Raw genomic sequence first — 16816 nt, forward strand, 5'->3', positions numbered from 1 at the left:
CTTGAGAGGAAGGCTCTGGAATAAAGAGAAAGGAAAAGATAGAAGAAGATTTGGGATCCTTGATTTGCTTGAGCAATCGTGAAGGCGATCGGACTATCGGGAAACAAGTGATGAACCCCCGGCTAGGCGAAGATACCCAACATAATAGTTAAGAATAAAAATATTAATGAATGAAAATAATTAAAAGCAAAGATTCTTATGAATAAAAGTAAATATTATTGTAAAAAAATATAAACTTTCAAACCCCGCATCGTATGTGGTTGACCGCGGATGAGAATTTGTGAAAAAGAAAAGGGAGTCAATGACGGATGGAGTACATAAACTTTATAAAGACATTAAAGTTTATCGAACTAAGATAATACTAAAAAAAATATGCGATCTTGTTTTACTAAAAATAATGTCAAGTTCGTATGACAATGTTAGTTAGGAATATTTTAACGTACGACCTACCTACCTAAGCTGAACTATTCTAAGAATAGTTGATTCTTTTAAAGACAAAAAATCAACAGTCGAAGTCACTAGAAGACAAGGTCGGTTGAAAAATTGAACAGCCCAAGTCTCTAACATACCAAAGCAGCAAATAGGTTTTCAAAAAATCAAACGCGTGGCAGTAAACAAATTCATGTTTAAATTTACCCAATTTATAAACAGAGCCCGAAAATGGACAAATGTGAGTTATGCACGCCTTTAATCTAAAGACAATTTTTCCAAATCAATCCATATGTTCCTAACAGAAGCAATCTTGGGCCAATCTACTCCATCCTTGCGGCACCTCTCGTTTATTCCTGGGCAGCATCTTATTATCAGAGATTCAAGCGAAGCAGGCAATGACCCTTCCGTCAAAGAAATTAGCTGCTTGCAGTGACTTATTTCCAAGCGATCAAGAGAGGAGAGATGCGACAGAGATGGAAGAAGACGCAGTTCTGGGCAGTATCTTATGGAAAGGTCGCAAAGGCAGGGGAAATCACCGCCCTTTACTCCACTCCATTCTTCAAGCACAGGCATGCCCTCAACACTCAATTGCTCCAGCCTTGGAAATGCATTAACCACTTTACTATCATCATTCCTGCAAAACAGCATGTCGATGTTCCTCACGTTTTCCATGTGGAAAATCTTGAGAATCTTGAGAGACGGCAGTTCCCCAATGGAGGGCAGGATGTCGCAATTTATGCATTTGTGCAGAGTCATGCTGACAAGATCAGTATACGATGGGTTACTTATCCACCTCGGAAGTCTTGATCCACCATAAAACGACAACACTACCTCCTTGAGGTGAAAATGTGGTTGCAAGGATTCCAAGATTTCAGCTGTATCGTCATCTGCACTATTATTCCATCGTAACTCCAGCTTCTCCATATAAATTTTATCCGATAGCGCAGCTTCCTTTGCTTCCTCTGCATCGGACACATTTTCAAGCCTTGATATACAAAAAGGCCCTGTAATCTCATTCATGTTTCTCAGCTCTCCTATGCCGCATCCATCATGCTTTCTCCCCACGATGAATGCTCGTAAAGTTTGAAGCTTTACTAGATTTCCCATCCCTCTGGGCATGGACTTCAATTGACTAACAATGTCGAGATCTACATGGCGAAGGTCAACTAACTTCCCCAATCCTCTTGGTAAAGCAGAAAGTCCAACGCAGTATTTAAGGTTTAGTGTTTGCAGACGGTGGAGGCGATCAACTGATTCAGGTAGGCGCTGGATGGGAGTCCCAGAGAAATCAAGATATCGCAGTGACTCCAACTTTCCAATGGAACCTGGTACCTCTGCTACATGAGTGCGACTCAAATCCAATGTTCTTAACAGCTTTAAACCCAAAAAGAAGTCGCTGGGCAGTTGGCCGGTGACAGCACAGCGATCCCCATGCACAACAAGCGTATGCAACTGTTTGAAATTCTTCAGAGCATCAGAAAAGGTTCGGTCAAGCCTCTTACACTTCCATGTCAGATGTAATGCCTCGCTGTAGATCTCATTCATATTACTTGGACTTATCCTCAAATACTTACCTTGTTTAAGGACCCCCTCCGACACTTGAGATGCATTAAATTTGTACATCATCTGCCTCAGAATACTATCAAACTTGGAAGCTACAATGACTTCCCTCTGGACCAAAGCATCGAAATACAAGTTACCAACATCCTCCATTCTTTTAGTCGCTCCTAGTTCGAAGCATTCTTCAGCTATCCACATCCATACTAATTTATCCTTTTCAAATTCACAATCCGGAAGAAATAGCTTGCAATGTTCGATGCACCTCTCAGGAACTTCATGAGGTACTCCACTCGTTGAATCTTTTGGATCATCCTTTATAGAAATTTTGGGTTTTTTCTTTACAGGACTCGTCGGTTCCATTCTTTCAGAATAGAAAGAAAATGTATCCTTCAGCAAAGGTCATCAATAATTTTACCGTTAGTTTAACAAACAACGAGGCACGGCCATGGATACACAAACAAACAAGAAATGGAAATTTTGTTTTAAGGAGCTAAACTTCCAGTAGCATGCATGAAAATCGTCTCTTTTGATATCTTCTGTTATCTTCTGGACCTTTAATTATACTAGCAGAAAGAATGTCCGTTGTACATGTAATTAATATTATTTTATTTGATAATTTATTATTTAAAAAAACCTATTAATTCATTACTTTTATTAGATAATTTATTGGATGGATATATTTATTTATAAGCCTTATCAATAGCTATAAAAATATATCACATAGATTTAATGTAATATCTAATGAATTAATATATTCTTATATATAATATGTAAAATAAAATATATAATATGGATAAAATAGGCAATTCACAAGTTGTGCCTTAAGCTCTTTTTCTATTAAGCTGCATTTACTTTGATGGTTAAATTTATCCATGTAATATTATCCATCCTTGAAGTAAAAACAATGAAGAAAAAATGGTGAACATCTCTTTTGTGTCAAATGTTGGAAAAAAATGAGACATTTTAAGGCATAAAATTTTGTTATCCATCATTTTCCATGGATAAATTTATCCATTAGGCTGCGTTTACTTTGATGGATAAATTTATCTATGGAAAAGAATGGATAACAAAAATTTATATCTTTAGATGTCCCCTTTCTTTTCTCACATTTTACACAAAATAGTAGTTCACCATATTTTCTTCCTTATTTTCACTTTAAAGATGAATAATATTATCCCTCCATTTTTAGGTGGATAATATTATCCATCTTTGAAGTGAAAATAAGGAAGGAAAAATATTTTTATGTTAAATGTTGGAAAACAAAGGACACATTTAAAGGCATAAATTTTTGTTATCCATCATTTTTCATAGATAAATTTATCCATCAAAGTAAACGCAACCTTAAAGTAAACGTAGCCTTAAAGTAAACGCAGCCTTAGTATAGATATCCAATAGTTTCTTTTAATGACAAGCTTAAACAGGCTACATAGCCTTAAACATAACTCACACAAACAGGTTCGATTTTTCCTCACAATCTCCACCGAAGATCCATAGAAAATCGAATTTACTTCAATTTAAGACTATAATTGCAATTTGATCGTGGTAAACAGAAGCAGAATTGAATAAATACTTGAATTAATTTTATAATCCAAAGACTAGTAATTCTAAGCATTTATTCATAAGATATCTAACCTTAAAATCCCGTAGAATTTTATCCTTTACCTCTTTCCCAGTTCGAACTTTTGATGAAAGTTGAAAATCCTCTTTCATTAATCGTGAAGTTTGAACCTCTTTCTTTATTGGTGGAAGTTGAACCTCTTTCTTCAGTGGAAGCTGATCAAAGAAGGGATGATGAACAAGTTGTTCGGCTGTCCATCTCTTCAGTACATCTGTCTGCATGCAAGCTGAGAGAAGCTTCAACAGTTCCATCGACGGTTTCCACAAGGGTTCATTGAATTCTACATCCATGGCCGACCAAATCTGCTGTTTCTCCCCCGACAAACTCAAATCTTCACTAAATCCAAAATCTCTGTCAGACCATTTCAAATATTTGCCCAATTTGAGAATACACAACCCCACACTCCATATATCCCATGAGAATCCGTCGTGTATTGCTCCAATTTCAGCGGAAATCGCCGGCTTCCTAGACAAAGTCTTCCCTACGTACAAGAGCTTGACTTGGCCGGATTGATCAACGAAAATATTGGAGGGTTTGATATCTCCATGCCAAATTCTATTCCGGTGGAGAAAATTCAACCCCAAGAGAAGTTGATAAGCGAAACTAGCTAGGTCGGATTCACTAGTTATGTTAGAAGATCCGCAGTCCAAGGGCTCGAGGAGGAGGAAACTCACACCGGCATCACCAAAGACGACGTCGTAGCATTTGACGAGGTTGGGATGATCCAATTCCTTTAGGATCTGGACTTCGCCGCTGATTTGTTGGCGTTGAGAGGAATCATCGGGGAATTCCTTCAAGGCGTAGCTTTGGCCGGTCTGCCGATGGACGACTCTGTAGACCTTGCCGGAGATATCGTCTGTTTGGATTATGGATTTCAGGTCAAAATCAGGCAAGTTGGGAAACGAGGTCACCACCTGCAACAAGGTGTGTGCGTTCATCTTGTTGATCCATCTTGATGGTGGACTCCGATCCCTCCCTAGCCTCACCGTGGCGTCTGATGTCTTCATCCATCTTGATGGCGATCTTCGACCACCCCTCCCGATTGATTGCAATCTTAGGGTTGCCACGACGACGTGTTTCAATACTCTCCATCTGGATAAAGATGGTGAAAATCCAAAAGGAGGGTCCCGCTCCTGCGTCATCCATGCCGGAGATTGAACTAAATCGTCGATTGGAGATGGAGAAGGAAATTGAAATAGATCGTCAAACGAAAATGGAGAATTGCCTTGAGAAACACCGGATGCACTCGCTTCATGAAGACTATAAGCTTCGTCTGTTTCAAGGCTTAGAAATGTAGATGAACTACTGCTCAATTCAGAGTCGAGATGCCTCCCTAGCGCAGCCTGAAATCTTAGGGTTGCAACGATCACGTGCTTCAGTATTCTCCACCTTGATTTCAGTGGCATCATCGACGGTGAAAACGAAGAATTAGGGTTAACCCCCAAAAAATAATCTGATAGAATAGCTGTTGGGTTTCCTCTTGATTTCAGAGAAGATGACGCAGGCGCTGAGATTGATTTCTTTGCAGATGAATTTTCCCTCATAGCCTGGATTGCGGCTATTATGAGTGCAAGTTTCCTCCATCTCGATTTGGCCATATGCGGCAGCGTGATTCGGTAGGCTTCCATTTGCAGAGCAGCAGCTAATCTTCACCTTCAATTCTCAATTCTTCACTGGTTTCGGCTTTGCTAAGAAGACTTGCTTTTGTCCTTTCCTTCTACTCCCTCCCCCAATGGGCTCATTTCTTAATTCTCAATTATGAGGACTGTCGTATAATTTGGATTTTGGGGCTTAATATGTTAAAGGGTAATTTTAAACAAAGCCCCCAATTTTCTCTCTATAACCCCTTATTTAAAAAAAAATAAAAACAATTAGAATGGTACTGTTATACCCTTATAGCCCCATTTTACGCCCTATTTCTCTTTCAATGTGAAACGACCAAAATGCTTACGAAAATTCTTCCACAAAGACAAACTATAAGGGTCGTCCCTACGCCTATTACAACTCTTAATCTTTCCTTGATGTTACAAAATATGTTAGTGATAGTGTGACTGGAAAGGAAAATTGAGAAAACATTTACTCTTTGAAGAAATCAAGAAAGTCTGCAACTTTTTTGTTCTTTTTCGGGACATGTGAAGCCCAAGCTCTCAAAAAATTCTACAACATTGTGGTGAGAGCCTTGGTACACAATCCTTCCACCAGACAAGAGAATTATGTCATCGAAGAGTTGAAAAGTCTCAGGTGCAGGCTGCAACAGAGAATTGACGACAGTTACTCTAAGAATGTGGACAGATTATTTTACTTAATTCATGATTTCCGTTTTATCTGCAAAACTGGAGGTTTTCAAAATTTTGAAATTGTGGAAATTTGATCTTTATGACATGAGAAAACAAGAGAATTTTGATTTATTTCCCCCCAGATTTGAGAGAGAAAGGGGGGGGGGGGGGGGGGAGAAACGAGAAATTGTGATGGAGGAAGAAGGAAACATTTATTTCAGAGATTAGGATTATACATTTATCTATTTTTTTCGATAAAATAGATTTATTTTTCAAGAGATTACACTTGATGTTCTTCTAAATTAATTTTTAACTATTAATTTGTCACATTTTTTTTTTAAATGAGGCTATAAGGGTAGAATAGTATAATCATAATTATTTATATTATTTTTTTAAATAAGGGGTTATAGTGAGAAAATTGGGGGCTGTGTTTAAAATTACCCTATGTTAAATCAAATTTGGATTTAAGTTGGGCTTATTTTCTCAACCCTAAAACTTGACTCCACAATTCACTAACCGTATTGAATACGAGCAACTCACAATCTTTATCAACATCAGTAGCTGAGCATCGGTTCGATTCAGTGCAAAATCGCACCAAATTTTGAAAATCGAAACTGAATCGACGCTGAAAATAAAAATCGCACCGCACTGATGGGAGGTATCAAACCAAACCGAAATCGAACCAATAAAACCGTCGATTTCGATTTGGTCCATCAAATCGATACATTTTTTGTTTTGTTTTTATTTTTCTTTTCCGAAAAAACCCATTTAAAATCTGGCTGCCGAAGGAGGGAAGCCGGGAAGGGGGCTGGCATCGGAACCTGGAAGGGAGAGAGGATGGCGGGCTGTCGCGCGCCGGAGGGGGGAAGCCGAGAAGGGGGCTGGCCGCAGAACCCGGAAGGGAGTCGCGACGCGCCGGAAGGGAGAGATGACAGCGGGCGATCAAAGATCGGAAATGGAGAGAGGAGAGGACCGATTTCAAACCTAATAGTAGCAGCGGTGCAACATATTTCAGTTTTGATATGGATTGTTAGTTTTGGGGTTTACAATTAAATTATAATTTAAATTAATATTATATATATATATATATATATATATATCTATATATCGGTTCGGTGCAAAATCAAAATCGAACCGAAAATTTTTGATTTTCAATTTTTAAAACCACATCAACAGATGCGGAACCGCACAGCTTTCGGTGCGGTTCGATTCGATTTTGCGTTACGATTCGGTTTTTGCTCAACCTTATGACACTCTAAATGTTAATTGCTCTCCCCCAGCTAAAAGAATAGGTAAAAGTAGTCACATGTGGGTTTTTGAGTCTAGTAATTATATATTTCAGGTTTATTTCTCCAAAAAAAGAAGAATTGACTTAAAGTAAAGAACGCCAAAATGCTCTTATCAAGAATTCGCATAGAATAATGATTAAGAAAAGAAGTTCATAACAGTGAATAAGAAGATCAAGAATGCGCAAATGGCAAACTGGAAGGAGGAACCAATCAAAAAGATGATGCAAATCTAACAGTTTTGTCATTTCTAATAACTTTCATTTTCCCATTTGATTTTTAAGAAATCCAAAATAAAATGTGAAATCGGAGTCCGAAGATAATATAAAGTGAGCTAATGAGGCCAAGTTAACAAAATAATAATGATACAACATATCAAATGGGCCATTACGTTAAACTTACAACCCTCCAAATGCATAAGATTATAGCCAGTATATAGTAAGTAGTACTAGTAACTATCTATATGATAATCAATTTATTACATCAAAGGAAACAATTCCACACACTGAAAAAATTGTTTAATTTTCCCGAAAATCTTGTGTTTGGTTCTTTCTCTTCTCATTCTTCCTCCTCATCTTTGTGTACTAAAAGATCTTGAACTCCATGGCCCAACTAGCGCCTCTCAAAGAAAAGAAAGGGAGTGCCCACACCCTAAAGCCTCGAACGAGCTTTCTTCTTCTTCTCAAACAAAATCTCGACACACTAAGTATCACCACCAAACTCCTTCTTGATGTCCTTGAAAGATACAGTGGCGGATCCTCTCTTCTTAGCTTTTTGCTGCGACGGGTGCTCCCTCCATCCAGTCATAAATATGACCTGAACATGAGTTATGCGATAAATTCCACAAAAAGAAGATCAGTTTCGAGGGAAACCCTGCACAACCACCACGAGGGCAGGAAGGGGATAACATGGTGATGCTCAAGTATATATAAACATGGTAGTTAACTCGTCTGACTCAATGCCGTTTGCAAATCATGTCATGTCATTTAAAATTAGATTTCATCCCCCTTTCTGTCATGATTTACAAACAGAATTCGGTATATTCGGGTGAGTTTTCACTTGCAATATCACCGCATGCAAAAGTAAATGAAATCAAGTGAGATGGTATCTATTGGGTTCAAGTGCTTGTGGATGAATTCTTTTGAACAATTTTCTTTAACTTCAAAAGTACATGACACATATAAAGTACAGTTCAAAGTTTACCTGGAATGTTGCTGGGATGGTGCCATCTTCTGTACCAAACATTGCTTCATAAATGGCTGCTGTAGCCAGTGCAGTATCCCTCTTTAGACTCTGATTCAATTTTGATGTTAGAGTGAGGAAGGAGACTATATCTTGAAGCTAGGTTTTTCCTTCTCAAAGACATTTAGGAAGAATATCAACAAATTCTCAGCAGATGTAAAACAGTGTATAGGTCTTACTTTGTTCCTTTGCAACAGAGCATTAGTTTCACCCATACTTCGAAGATGCTCTATCAACTCCAGAGCTACCTTGAAGGAAAAAGTAAATCACAATTTATGTATGTCCAAGAATAAACTCAAGCTATAAAATGATTGACAATTACAGTCAGATTCCAAGATGTGTTACCAAAGAATAAATGATAAAAACAAACGACAAACTGGGAAGTTCACAAGACATCAGAGTTTTCAAGTGAACCAAAGTGACTGTGTCATTAGTGAATACAATTGACTACCTAAAGTAGTTTACTCTCAAGCAACAGGAAAAGTTAGAAAATATATCAACATCTAGATGCACAAACAACAAACAAAACGATAAAATTGCATGCTAGAGTTACTATCTTATGTAATTTCAGGTTCCAGAGAGTTCATAGTATCAGTCTTTATATCATATATGTGGTGAAAATTTGAATGAATAGACTTATCACTTATCTGAATAAAGACAAAATTGAACATAATGCTTTAAAAGAAACCTTGATGTTACAGAAAAAATGCCTAGAAGAAAGTTTCAAAATCAGATTGGAATTTGATTGCATCACTTCTAGGGCGAAATTCATAACAAGCTTTTAGCAAAACAAATTGTCAGATGCAGTAGGACTTGATGCTAAGATCCAGAAACCATCAAAATATATCACATACCGCTGTTATATCTCACAGTATATTCATCAACATCAACTCCAGGAAGGGTGAATCCTGCCCTAGTTAGAAGATTTCCTGCATCACGTACCTATAAAATCAAATTAAGAATGCCTTAACCCACAAGACAGTAAACATATGTAGCTATATTCTTCCTTATTCCCAGAATGTCATCACCACCGTAAATATGTACATGGAATATTGATCATGGAAGTATTCTGTATTAGCACCAAAATTATCACAAGTCTAGCACATTCAAAAAGCATCGTAGAACAATCATCGTCATATAGGAAGAAATTTTTTTTTGCAAAAGCGGTGTATATATAATATTATCATCTTATAATGTTGTTCACGAAGAAAACTATGAGCTAGCTTAAACAGCAGTCAAATATGAATATATTTAGGAAAACATGTTAATTTTCATGAAGTTCTACAAGACATCAACTAATGAGGCTTGTTTTTCCACTGAGGGTTGGTTTCAGATATTTCTGGATTGTTGAACTAGGTGTCAACATCTATTACATGTGAGGATAATAAACACCAGAAGGTGTTTACATCAACTAAACAGCATACAATTGACTAAGAAATACCTGGGCCAAAGGTGACAACCGAGGACTGATTCCTCCTTCACGTTCCATTTGAGCCACAGTGCACGCTATTCTTAGCTCTCTGAAAAACAAAAACTAAGGCCTTTCAGAAAACACAAAGAACTCCAACACATATAAAAAACTTGAAGATATAACCTTAAAGTCTCTCCACCAAGAATAGCTCCCAGAAATAAGCCATCGGGCTTAAGAGCCAATCTACTCTGCAACAAGCAGAATAAAGCAAATGGTTTTGATGAAAGTTGAAAGAAAAGAAAGAAGATTAGAGAAATTCATTGCAACTGAAGATGACCACAATAATTTAGGCCAAAGCACAAGCAGAACCTGTATCATGGCTCCAGGAAGATCATTTGTCCAATGAAGTCCCAAACAACTAATAACCAGGTCCAGGGAGCTAAACAACCATGAAAAAAGCATTGAACTAATCATGTTCTTTTTTACAATGACTTGTCAAGGTTCTAAGAACTAAAAGATGCAGAGAAGATCATGCATACCTTTCCTTCACAGGCAAAAACTCTTCGTCAGCAACAACGAAAGATGTTTCAACATTTTTGTTTGGTGAATTTATTTCAGCCTGCTCACATAATTTCACCATGTCAACTGAAGCATCCATCATTAGAAGCTTTTTAATGCCACCTGAAAATGATAGAAACATGCCCCTATTCATTGGAAAATCAAGCTAAAATTTTAACATAAGATTCTTAACTCCCCAAACTCCAAGTTACAAGCTGAGAAGTGCTGCTACGAACACTAGAAAATTTTGACTCACCACGCCCATTCAACAGCCGCCTAATTGCTTCCAAAGAACCCCCCATGCATAACGCTGAAGGAAATGTCTTTTTACAGTCCTACAAGGGTAAAAGGACAACCATCATGGAGCTTTCAGGAAATGTCCTCAAACCATAACCATTCACGATATGTATAGAATATGCAGGAGCTCCTTAGAACAGTACATAAGCACAGTTCCAGAAACCATACATAGATCCAACATAAGGGCAGACGAGAATATCTTGCACAAATAGCACTTTATTTATGTACAACTAACCATTCCAGGATTATATATACGTTCCCAAATCAGATAAATTAGGAGGAAAAAATCACAAATAGCTAGTATTCAACATGATGTCAAATAAGACATGCAAGATCATGAGACTAGTCGTCTAACTCTTCGCAGTTGGTTCAACAGAAACAGAAAATCTTAAACTACATCAATGAGTAAATCCCAACATGAAAAGATAAAGGCACAGACCACCACCAATCATAGAATTCATTTTACATCATCCAGTAAGGTTCAAATAACTCATAAGAAAGAGTTCTAAATTTAGTGGTTGCATATTCTATCAAATGTGAATAGCTTCACAATCACAAGACAATACAACACATTTCAATAATTCTATTTAAATATATTGAGTTATGCAACCAGTTCGTGAGCAAATGTCTATTTAACAATTTTTTCCAGCTTAGAAACACTACGATCCTCAAATACAGCTAGAATCAATTTGATCAAGAACAAAATTCTAACTCGTATAAACTAAAAAATTCATCTGAAAAAAAAAAAAAATCACCTCCAACCGATCCAGCAAATTCTCAGCTACTGCATCCACCAAAGAATCCCCGGGGCGCAATATCCACGCGGCTCTATCTCGCTGCTCATTGAGCATTAAAAATGGAATATAAGAAATAAATTAGCTAAATGAAAATTCAATGTACAATATCGACAAGCACGTAATTTTGAAAGAGGAAAATTAAGGTCCGAACTTGTTTGCGCTTGAGATTGCGGTCAAAAATTTTAACTCTGGAGCTCTGGTCCGTACAGTAGAATCTCCCATTCCTCCATAGAGTGCGGCTTAAACTCTTCCGGTAAAGATCGACGGCAGCTCTCATTTTTCGAATTCGCCGGAAAACCAATTGCTGTCGGTGGGTCTGCGAGTTCTGGAGATTGATGTTTTCCCGGTTCGGTTTTTCCGTCGGACTTTCCAATAGCAAAGGATGAATTGGGCTCAATATTACAGGCCTTTTTTTTTACTTGGGGAATTTTACAGGCTTTGTGCTTGCGTATTTGGGTTTTTTTAAAACAGTTTGGTCCGACTTCGTACAAATATTCTTTTCAATTTCCGACTTGGGCCAAGTGAAAAATCGACAAATTTTAATATAGACTAATAATTTTTTAGAGACCTCTATATAGTAATATATAGGGTCCCATCGATTTTTGATTATTTTTAAACAATACAAGTATGAACACTATTGTAATTTGTTCAAGTATAAATATATTTGCACTTTCAAATTTAAATCTGTGTGGAATTCATTTCTAAATTTTTTAGTTGTGTCCAAAAGTTATGGATTCGAATTCCAAAAAACAGGGGAAAAAAAAAGTGTTAAAATTATTACCGCTTTCAATATTTCTTTTCATGTGATTGATTTTAGTGGAGGTCATTATATTTAAGTAGTTGCAATAAAAATTGATAGATGTATGACGCATTTAAGTTAGTCACACATGAATATATCTAACGGACCCTAATATAATTTCTTTTTATCTTGAATTACATCAGGGATACACATCATCAAATGAGTCACTATATTATATATATATATAGATGGACTCTCTACACCACATAAAGGTGAAAAATATATTACACTGTAAGCAGGCGAGATCTCTACATATATAAGGGATCTCAACACCACACAAAGATGAAAAATATGCTACACCACAAATAGACGGGATCTCTACACCACACAAGGTGTTTTAATACATTAACTTTGTCCAGAACTATATTTATGGAAATCGATATACCATTATTTAAATAAATTAAGTACTCCCTCCGTCCCAAACGAAATGTCCTGTTTTCCTTTTTGGGCTGTCCCAAACGAAATGTCTTGTTTCCTTTTTTGACAATACACTCTTTCTCTCTATATTTAATATTTAAATAATTTCCACCAACCCACTTTATCTACTTTATACACATTTCTTAATCTCCGTGCCGAAAAGAAATAGGACATTTCGTTTGGGACGGAGGGAGTATTAATTAACTTATAATCTCAAAGTTAATTTAATTATAAGATTTCACTATACTTAGCTAACATATTGATATGGTTTGTGGGGTGGGGCACCTGTTCGTATAAAGTTACAAATGTTCATATTCCACAACTCTTTTTTTGTATCTATTACAGTAAATTAAAGTAGAATATCAATTCATTTTGATCGGTGGCAAATTACAACTTTAGAATTTTTCCCCGCAAAAGCGCAAAGCAATTTAATTACTTTCCGAAAATTCGAATCTTCTACAAATATATACAGAAAAGCACATCATTGATTTCCTTTGTTGCCAAATAAAATAATCTCACAAACCTCACTCGTGTTAACATCATAAGTCTTAAATCTTCTGTTTCAAAAGTGAAGACAAAATAAATAGATATATAAAATAATCTACACCGATCCCGATAAATGAATAAACGTAGCAGAATGTTCTAAAAAGTTTGAAAAAGAAAAATAAAGTGGAGTGGGGAGGCCTCTTTTTAGTGCAATTTGTATTCTGCTTTAATCTTTTATACCTTTCTTGATCTGAAAGGATTCCTCTAATATCAAATCCCATGCATCTTACCATATTATTAATTATAATATTTGCTTTATATCCATTGTTACCTTTTTTTTTTGGCTTTATCATTTTTGATGAGATTTTGTTTACCCTCTTCGTTGTTTAGAGGGCCATAAACGATGGAGGGAAAATGGAAAGGAAACAGAAAAAAGAAAATGTACATGATTTAATTACGTGAATATTTTTATCAATTGTGCATGGACCTTGTGTTTATTTGTGAAAACAAGAGTGAGCTTAATTAAGTATTCTCTTTTTATTAAGAAAATTATTAAATTATTTGAACAACGAAAATTAAGGGCTTCCCCTTCAATTATTAATATGCTCATAATTACCTTTTGTTAAAGTGAAAGCAGCACACGTGCGGTCACTGTGCTTATTACATGGGCCCGTGCGTGTGCAACACATCATTCCTCGACTTTTGAGGAGGGGAAAAAAATCGACTTTAACACCGTTTCTTCGTTTGCTCAAGTAAAACAAAGGGTTAATTGCATCAAAATAGCTGATTTTTTCTCAAAATTTGATTTTTTGACAAACTTTTTAATTGTAGCAAAAAATTTAGCTACGTTTCAATTTATTGCAATGTCCGTTCCGCGTATATTTCCGGCCGAATTCATGCTGAGGTGGACCCCCATAAAGCTTAGGTGGCATGTCGTGCCGAGTAATGAAACATTGTCGTCTCAAATCCATTGCAATAAATTGAAACGTAGTAAAATAAATTGGCCGGAAATGAATGGATTTGGCCGGAAATATATGCGGGACGGACATTGCAATAAATTGAAACGTCGCTAAAATTTTTGTTACAATTAAAAAGTTTGTCAAAAAACCAAATTTTGGGAAAATGTCAGGTATTTTGATGCAATTAACCCTAAAACAAATTAATACAAATAACAAAAGGTGATTATTAATTGAAACAAAAAGAATATAGGTGGTTATTAATTCTTAAATCTTATATACTGTAAAACTAATTAGTAAACATGCTAAAATTTTCCTTGGCATATTTCTCCATATGGACATTGTGATCAATAATTAATACTTCATCGGTCTCACTTAACATGACTCTTTCAATGAAACTAAAGGAGCTATGTTAAATGGGACGGATGGAGTATTTTATATCAACGATATCAAATTATCGAAGCTTTAACAAATTCACATGTGATACAAAATCTATAACATTTTTTTGAGAAAGTGCAGAATAACGAATATCATTAGAACATTCAGCGCAGACTCCTTAGTGCAGGACCGAGCTGAAGAAGAAAGCGTCGTTGCCATTGGAGTGCCTCTGGAGCTCGTGTTGGACGCGAGGCATAGTACTGAGCACGAAGGGGATTAATTGTGTGCGGCGCGTGTACAACACGCGTGATTTTCTTAAAAAAATAGAAGAGAAATTGTAGAGAAATTGGGGAGGCAGTGGGTGGGGAAAGAAATAAAAGAAAGGAAATGGGCGTGGGGATTTGGATTAAAAGTAGGAATTTTTATTTTTTTTATTTTAAAATTTTAAATTTTTTACCTAATTTTTAATTATTGTAATGTTTTTAATTTTAAAATCTTATATTTTAATTTAATTAAAATAATATTGAATTTTTAATTGTAATAAAATATTAAATTTTAAAATAGAAAAGTAAAAATATAATTAAATGAAAAGAAAGATTATAGTGCCACTTATAGAGCTATGTGAGAGGGAGGCGCTAAGGTGGGGATCATCAATTAGCAATTTTCCTCAGCGCCTTCCATCGCGTAGATGCTCTTAGACCGAATTAATTCTGGAGTGGCATTATTAATATTTTCTTTTAGTAAATGAATAAGCACATAATTTTGTATACAAATATTGAAATTTATTGAGAACTATATTCTCTGAAATTCACGGCCCATGGTTTAGCCACGACGTACGACTGAAGAATATAATTTGTAGTATAAATTATTATGGTCCAATCATTCACAGAGAAAATGAATGTTTTGTTTGTTTTCCATATAACACGGAATTACAAGAAACCTTCTTCTTTTTTTCATTCTTTTGTATAATAGATAACAACCCCTCCGAAAAATCCCCCCCCCCCCCCCCCCCCCCCCAAAAAAAAAAAAGATAAAGAAACTCTGAAATCCCTATTTCTTTAATATTTGCTCTTCATTTTGCTCTTAATTTTATTGATAAATATGTAAGTGAATTATGCTATGAAGTTAATGCAGATTCATATATCAATATTAGGGAGATTTCTCTATAAAGTGCTTAATTGGGAAGAGCAATTTTTGTACATGACTAGTATTTAAGTAAAATATTATTTGAGCTGAAATATAAAAGGGTCAAATTTATTAAATGCTTTTATATACAGATAGTTTTTAATGTCCAAGACTTCTATTTTATTACTCCATCCGTCCACTAATTCAAGACCTACATGAAAAAACACGGATTTTAAGAAAAAAAGTATTTTTATTAGTTGAGTGGAGAAAAGGTCCCACAAAATATATTGTTTATTGGTTGAGTGGAGAAAGGGGCCCACAAAGTGTATTGTTTATTAGTTGAGTGGAGAAAAAGTGTATTGTTTATTGGGGCCCACCAATTAAAATATGAATAAAACTTATTAAAAATAGATAGGCCTTCAGTTGGTGAACGGACCAAAAAGAAAAGTGACCTTGAATTAGTGGACGGGGAAGTAGTACTTTTGAGTGGACTACAATGCGAGGTGACTTCAGCTCATATACAATAAATGCACCCCTGTTTCGTGGCACTCCTTAAGAAAATTTACATGATGTGGCTCCACACACACAATAAAATAACAAATCAAATCTCAATCACTTAATTTTGATTCCATAAAATACCACAATACCACAATTTTATCTCGTCTTTATACACACTTTTTATGCCCGCTCCATCCCTCCCACCAATCTTGACACGTATTTTTTTTGGATCGCCCATAAATCTTGACATATTTCTAAATAGGATAATAATTGTATTACCTTTTTTTTCCCTACTTTATCACTTTTATTACCTTCTTTCTCATACGTTATCACTTTTATATTTTATAAACCAAACTTTTAAAATATTAATCTATTACTCCCTAATTCTCGTGTTGAAATCAAACTTGTCAAGATTTGTGGGACGTAGGGAGTATTTATTAAGCTCAAATTGTTTTAAGAGTTAGTTTCAAGATCAATAATTGTCGCAATGTGATTCTTATTAGGGGTAAGTGTAGTTTGTGTCTTCGATTATTGTAATATTCAAAAAATGATTTTCAAATTATTATAAAAATTTGGCAACTAAATGGTGATTGGTGAGTCACCCTTGTCAGAATTTTGATTTTACAATATTTTTTTAAATATCAAAAAATTAAAAAAATTAAATAAATAAGCACTATAAA

At 35.7% G+C, this 16816-nt stretch overlaps 2 protein-coding genes across 3 annotated transcripts; both read right to left on the reverse strand.

Annotated features, from left to right (window-relative positions):
- Window positions 1-623: 623 nt before the first annotated feature.
- On the reverse strand, window positions 624-5371 carry LOC131003138 (uncharacterized). 2 transcript variants are annotated; one of them, XM_057929628.1, is made up of 2 exons: window positions 3655-5371; window positions 624-2379 (listed from the first exon to the last, which is right to left on the reverse strand). In XM_057929628.1, exons 1-2 carry the CDS (start codon window positions 5236-5238, stop codon window positions 688-690), a joined length of 3276 nt encoding a protein of 1091 aa, XP_057785611.1. In that variant the 5' UTR covers window positions 5239-5371; the 3' UTR covers window positions 624-687. The 2 variants fall into 2 exon arrangements, with proteins under 2 accessions (XP_057785611.1, XP_057785603.1); XM_057929620.1 differs by having other exon boundaries at window positions 3625-5371.
- Window positions 5372-7520: 2149 nt separating this feature from the next.
- Window positions 7521-11925, reverse strand: LOC131003738 (putative methyltransferase At1g22800, mitochondrial). The gene is made up of 11 exons (XM_057930287.1): window positions 11629-11925; window positions 11436-11516; window positions 10640-10718; window positions 10365-10506; window positions 10195-10264; window positions 10009-10073; window positions 9856-9934; window positions 9269-9356; window positions 8594-8658; window positions 8376-8465; window positions 7521-7988 (listed from the first exon to the last, which is right to left on the reverse strand). The coding sequence occupies exons 1-11, from the start codon at window positions 11752-11754 to the stop codon at window positions 7875-7877; spliced, it is 999 nt and encodes a 332-aa protein (XP_057786270.1). The 5' UTR covers window positions 11755-11925; the 3' UTR covers window positions 7521-7874.
- Window positions 11926-16816: the final 4891 nt, after the last annotated feature.

Source organism: Salvia miltiorrhiza, chromosome 1 (genome assembly GCF_028751815.1).
Source record: "Salvia miltiorrhiza cultivar Shanhuang (shh) chromosome 1, IMPLAD_Smil_shh, whole genome shotgun sequence".
Classification (NCBI taxonomy): domain Eukaryota; kingdom Viridiplantae; phylum Streptophyta; class Magnoliopsida; order Lamiales; family Lamiaceae; genus Salvia; species Salvia miltiorrhiza.

What these genes read in the sequence shown, in the direction of transcription:
- LOC131003738 (XM_057930287.1), bottom strand. Translation starts at nt 11,754, where the DNA reads ATGAGAGCTGCCGTCGATCTTTACCGGAAGAGTTTAAGCCGCACTCTA. An exon ending in TTTTTGCCTGTGAAGGAAAG is followed by an intron (nt 10,265 to 10,364) that starts GTATGCATGATC and finishes ATGGTTGTTTAG; the next exon opens with CTCCCTGGACCTGGTTATTA. An exon ending in GGTTGTCACCTTTGGCCCAG is followed by an intron (nt 9,357 to 9,855) that starts GTATTTCTTAGT and finishes TTGATTTTATAG; the next exon opens with GTACGTGATGCAGGAAATCT.
- LOC131003138 (XM_057929620.1), bottom strand. Translation starts at nt 5,238, where the DNA reads ATGGAAGCCTACCGAATCACGCTGCCGCATATGGCCAAATCGAGATGG. An exon ending in AAATTCTACGGGATTTTAAG is followed by an intron (nt 2,380 to 3,624) that starts GTTAGATATCTT and finishes CCTTTGCTGAAG; the next exon opens with GATACATTTTCTTTCTATTC.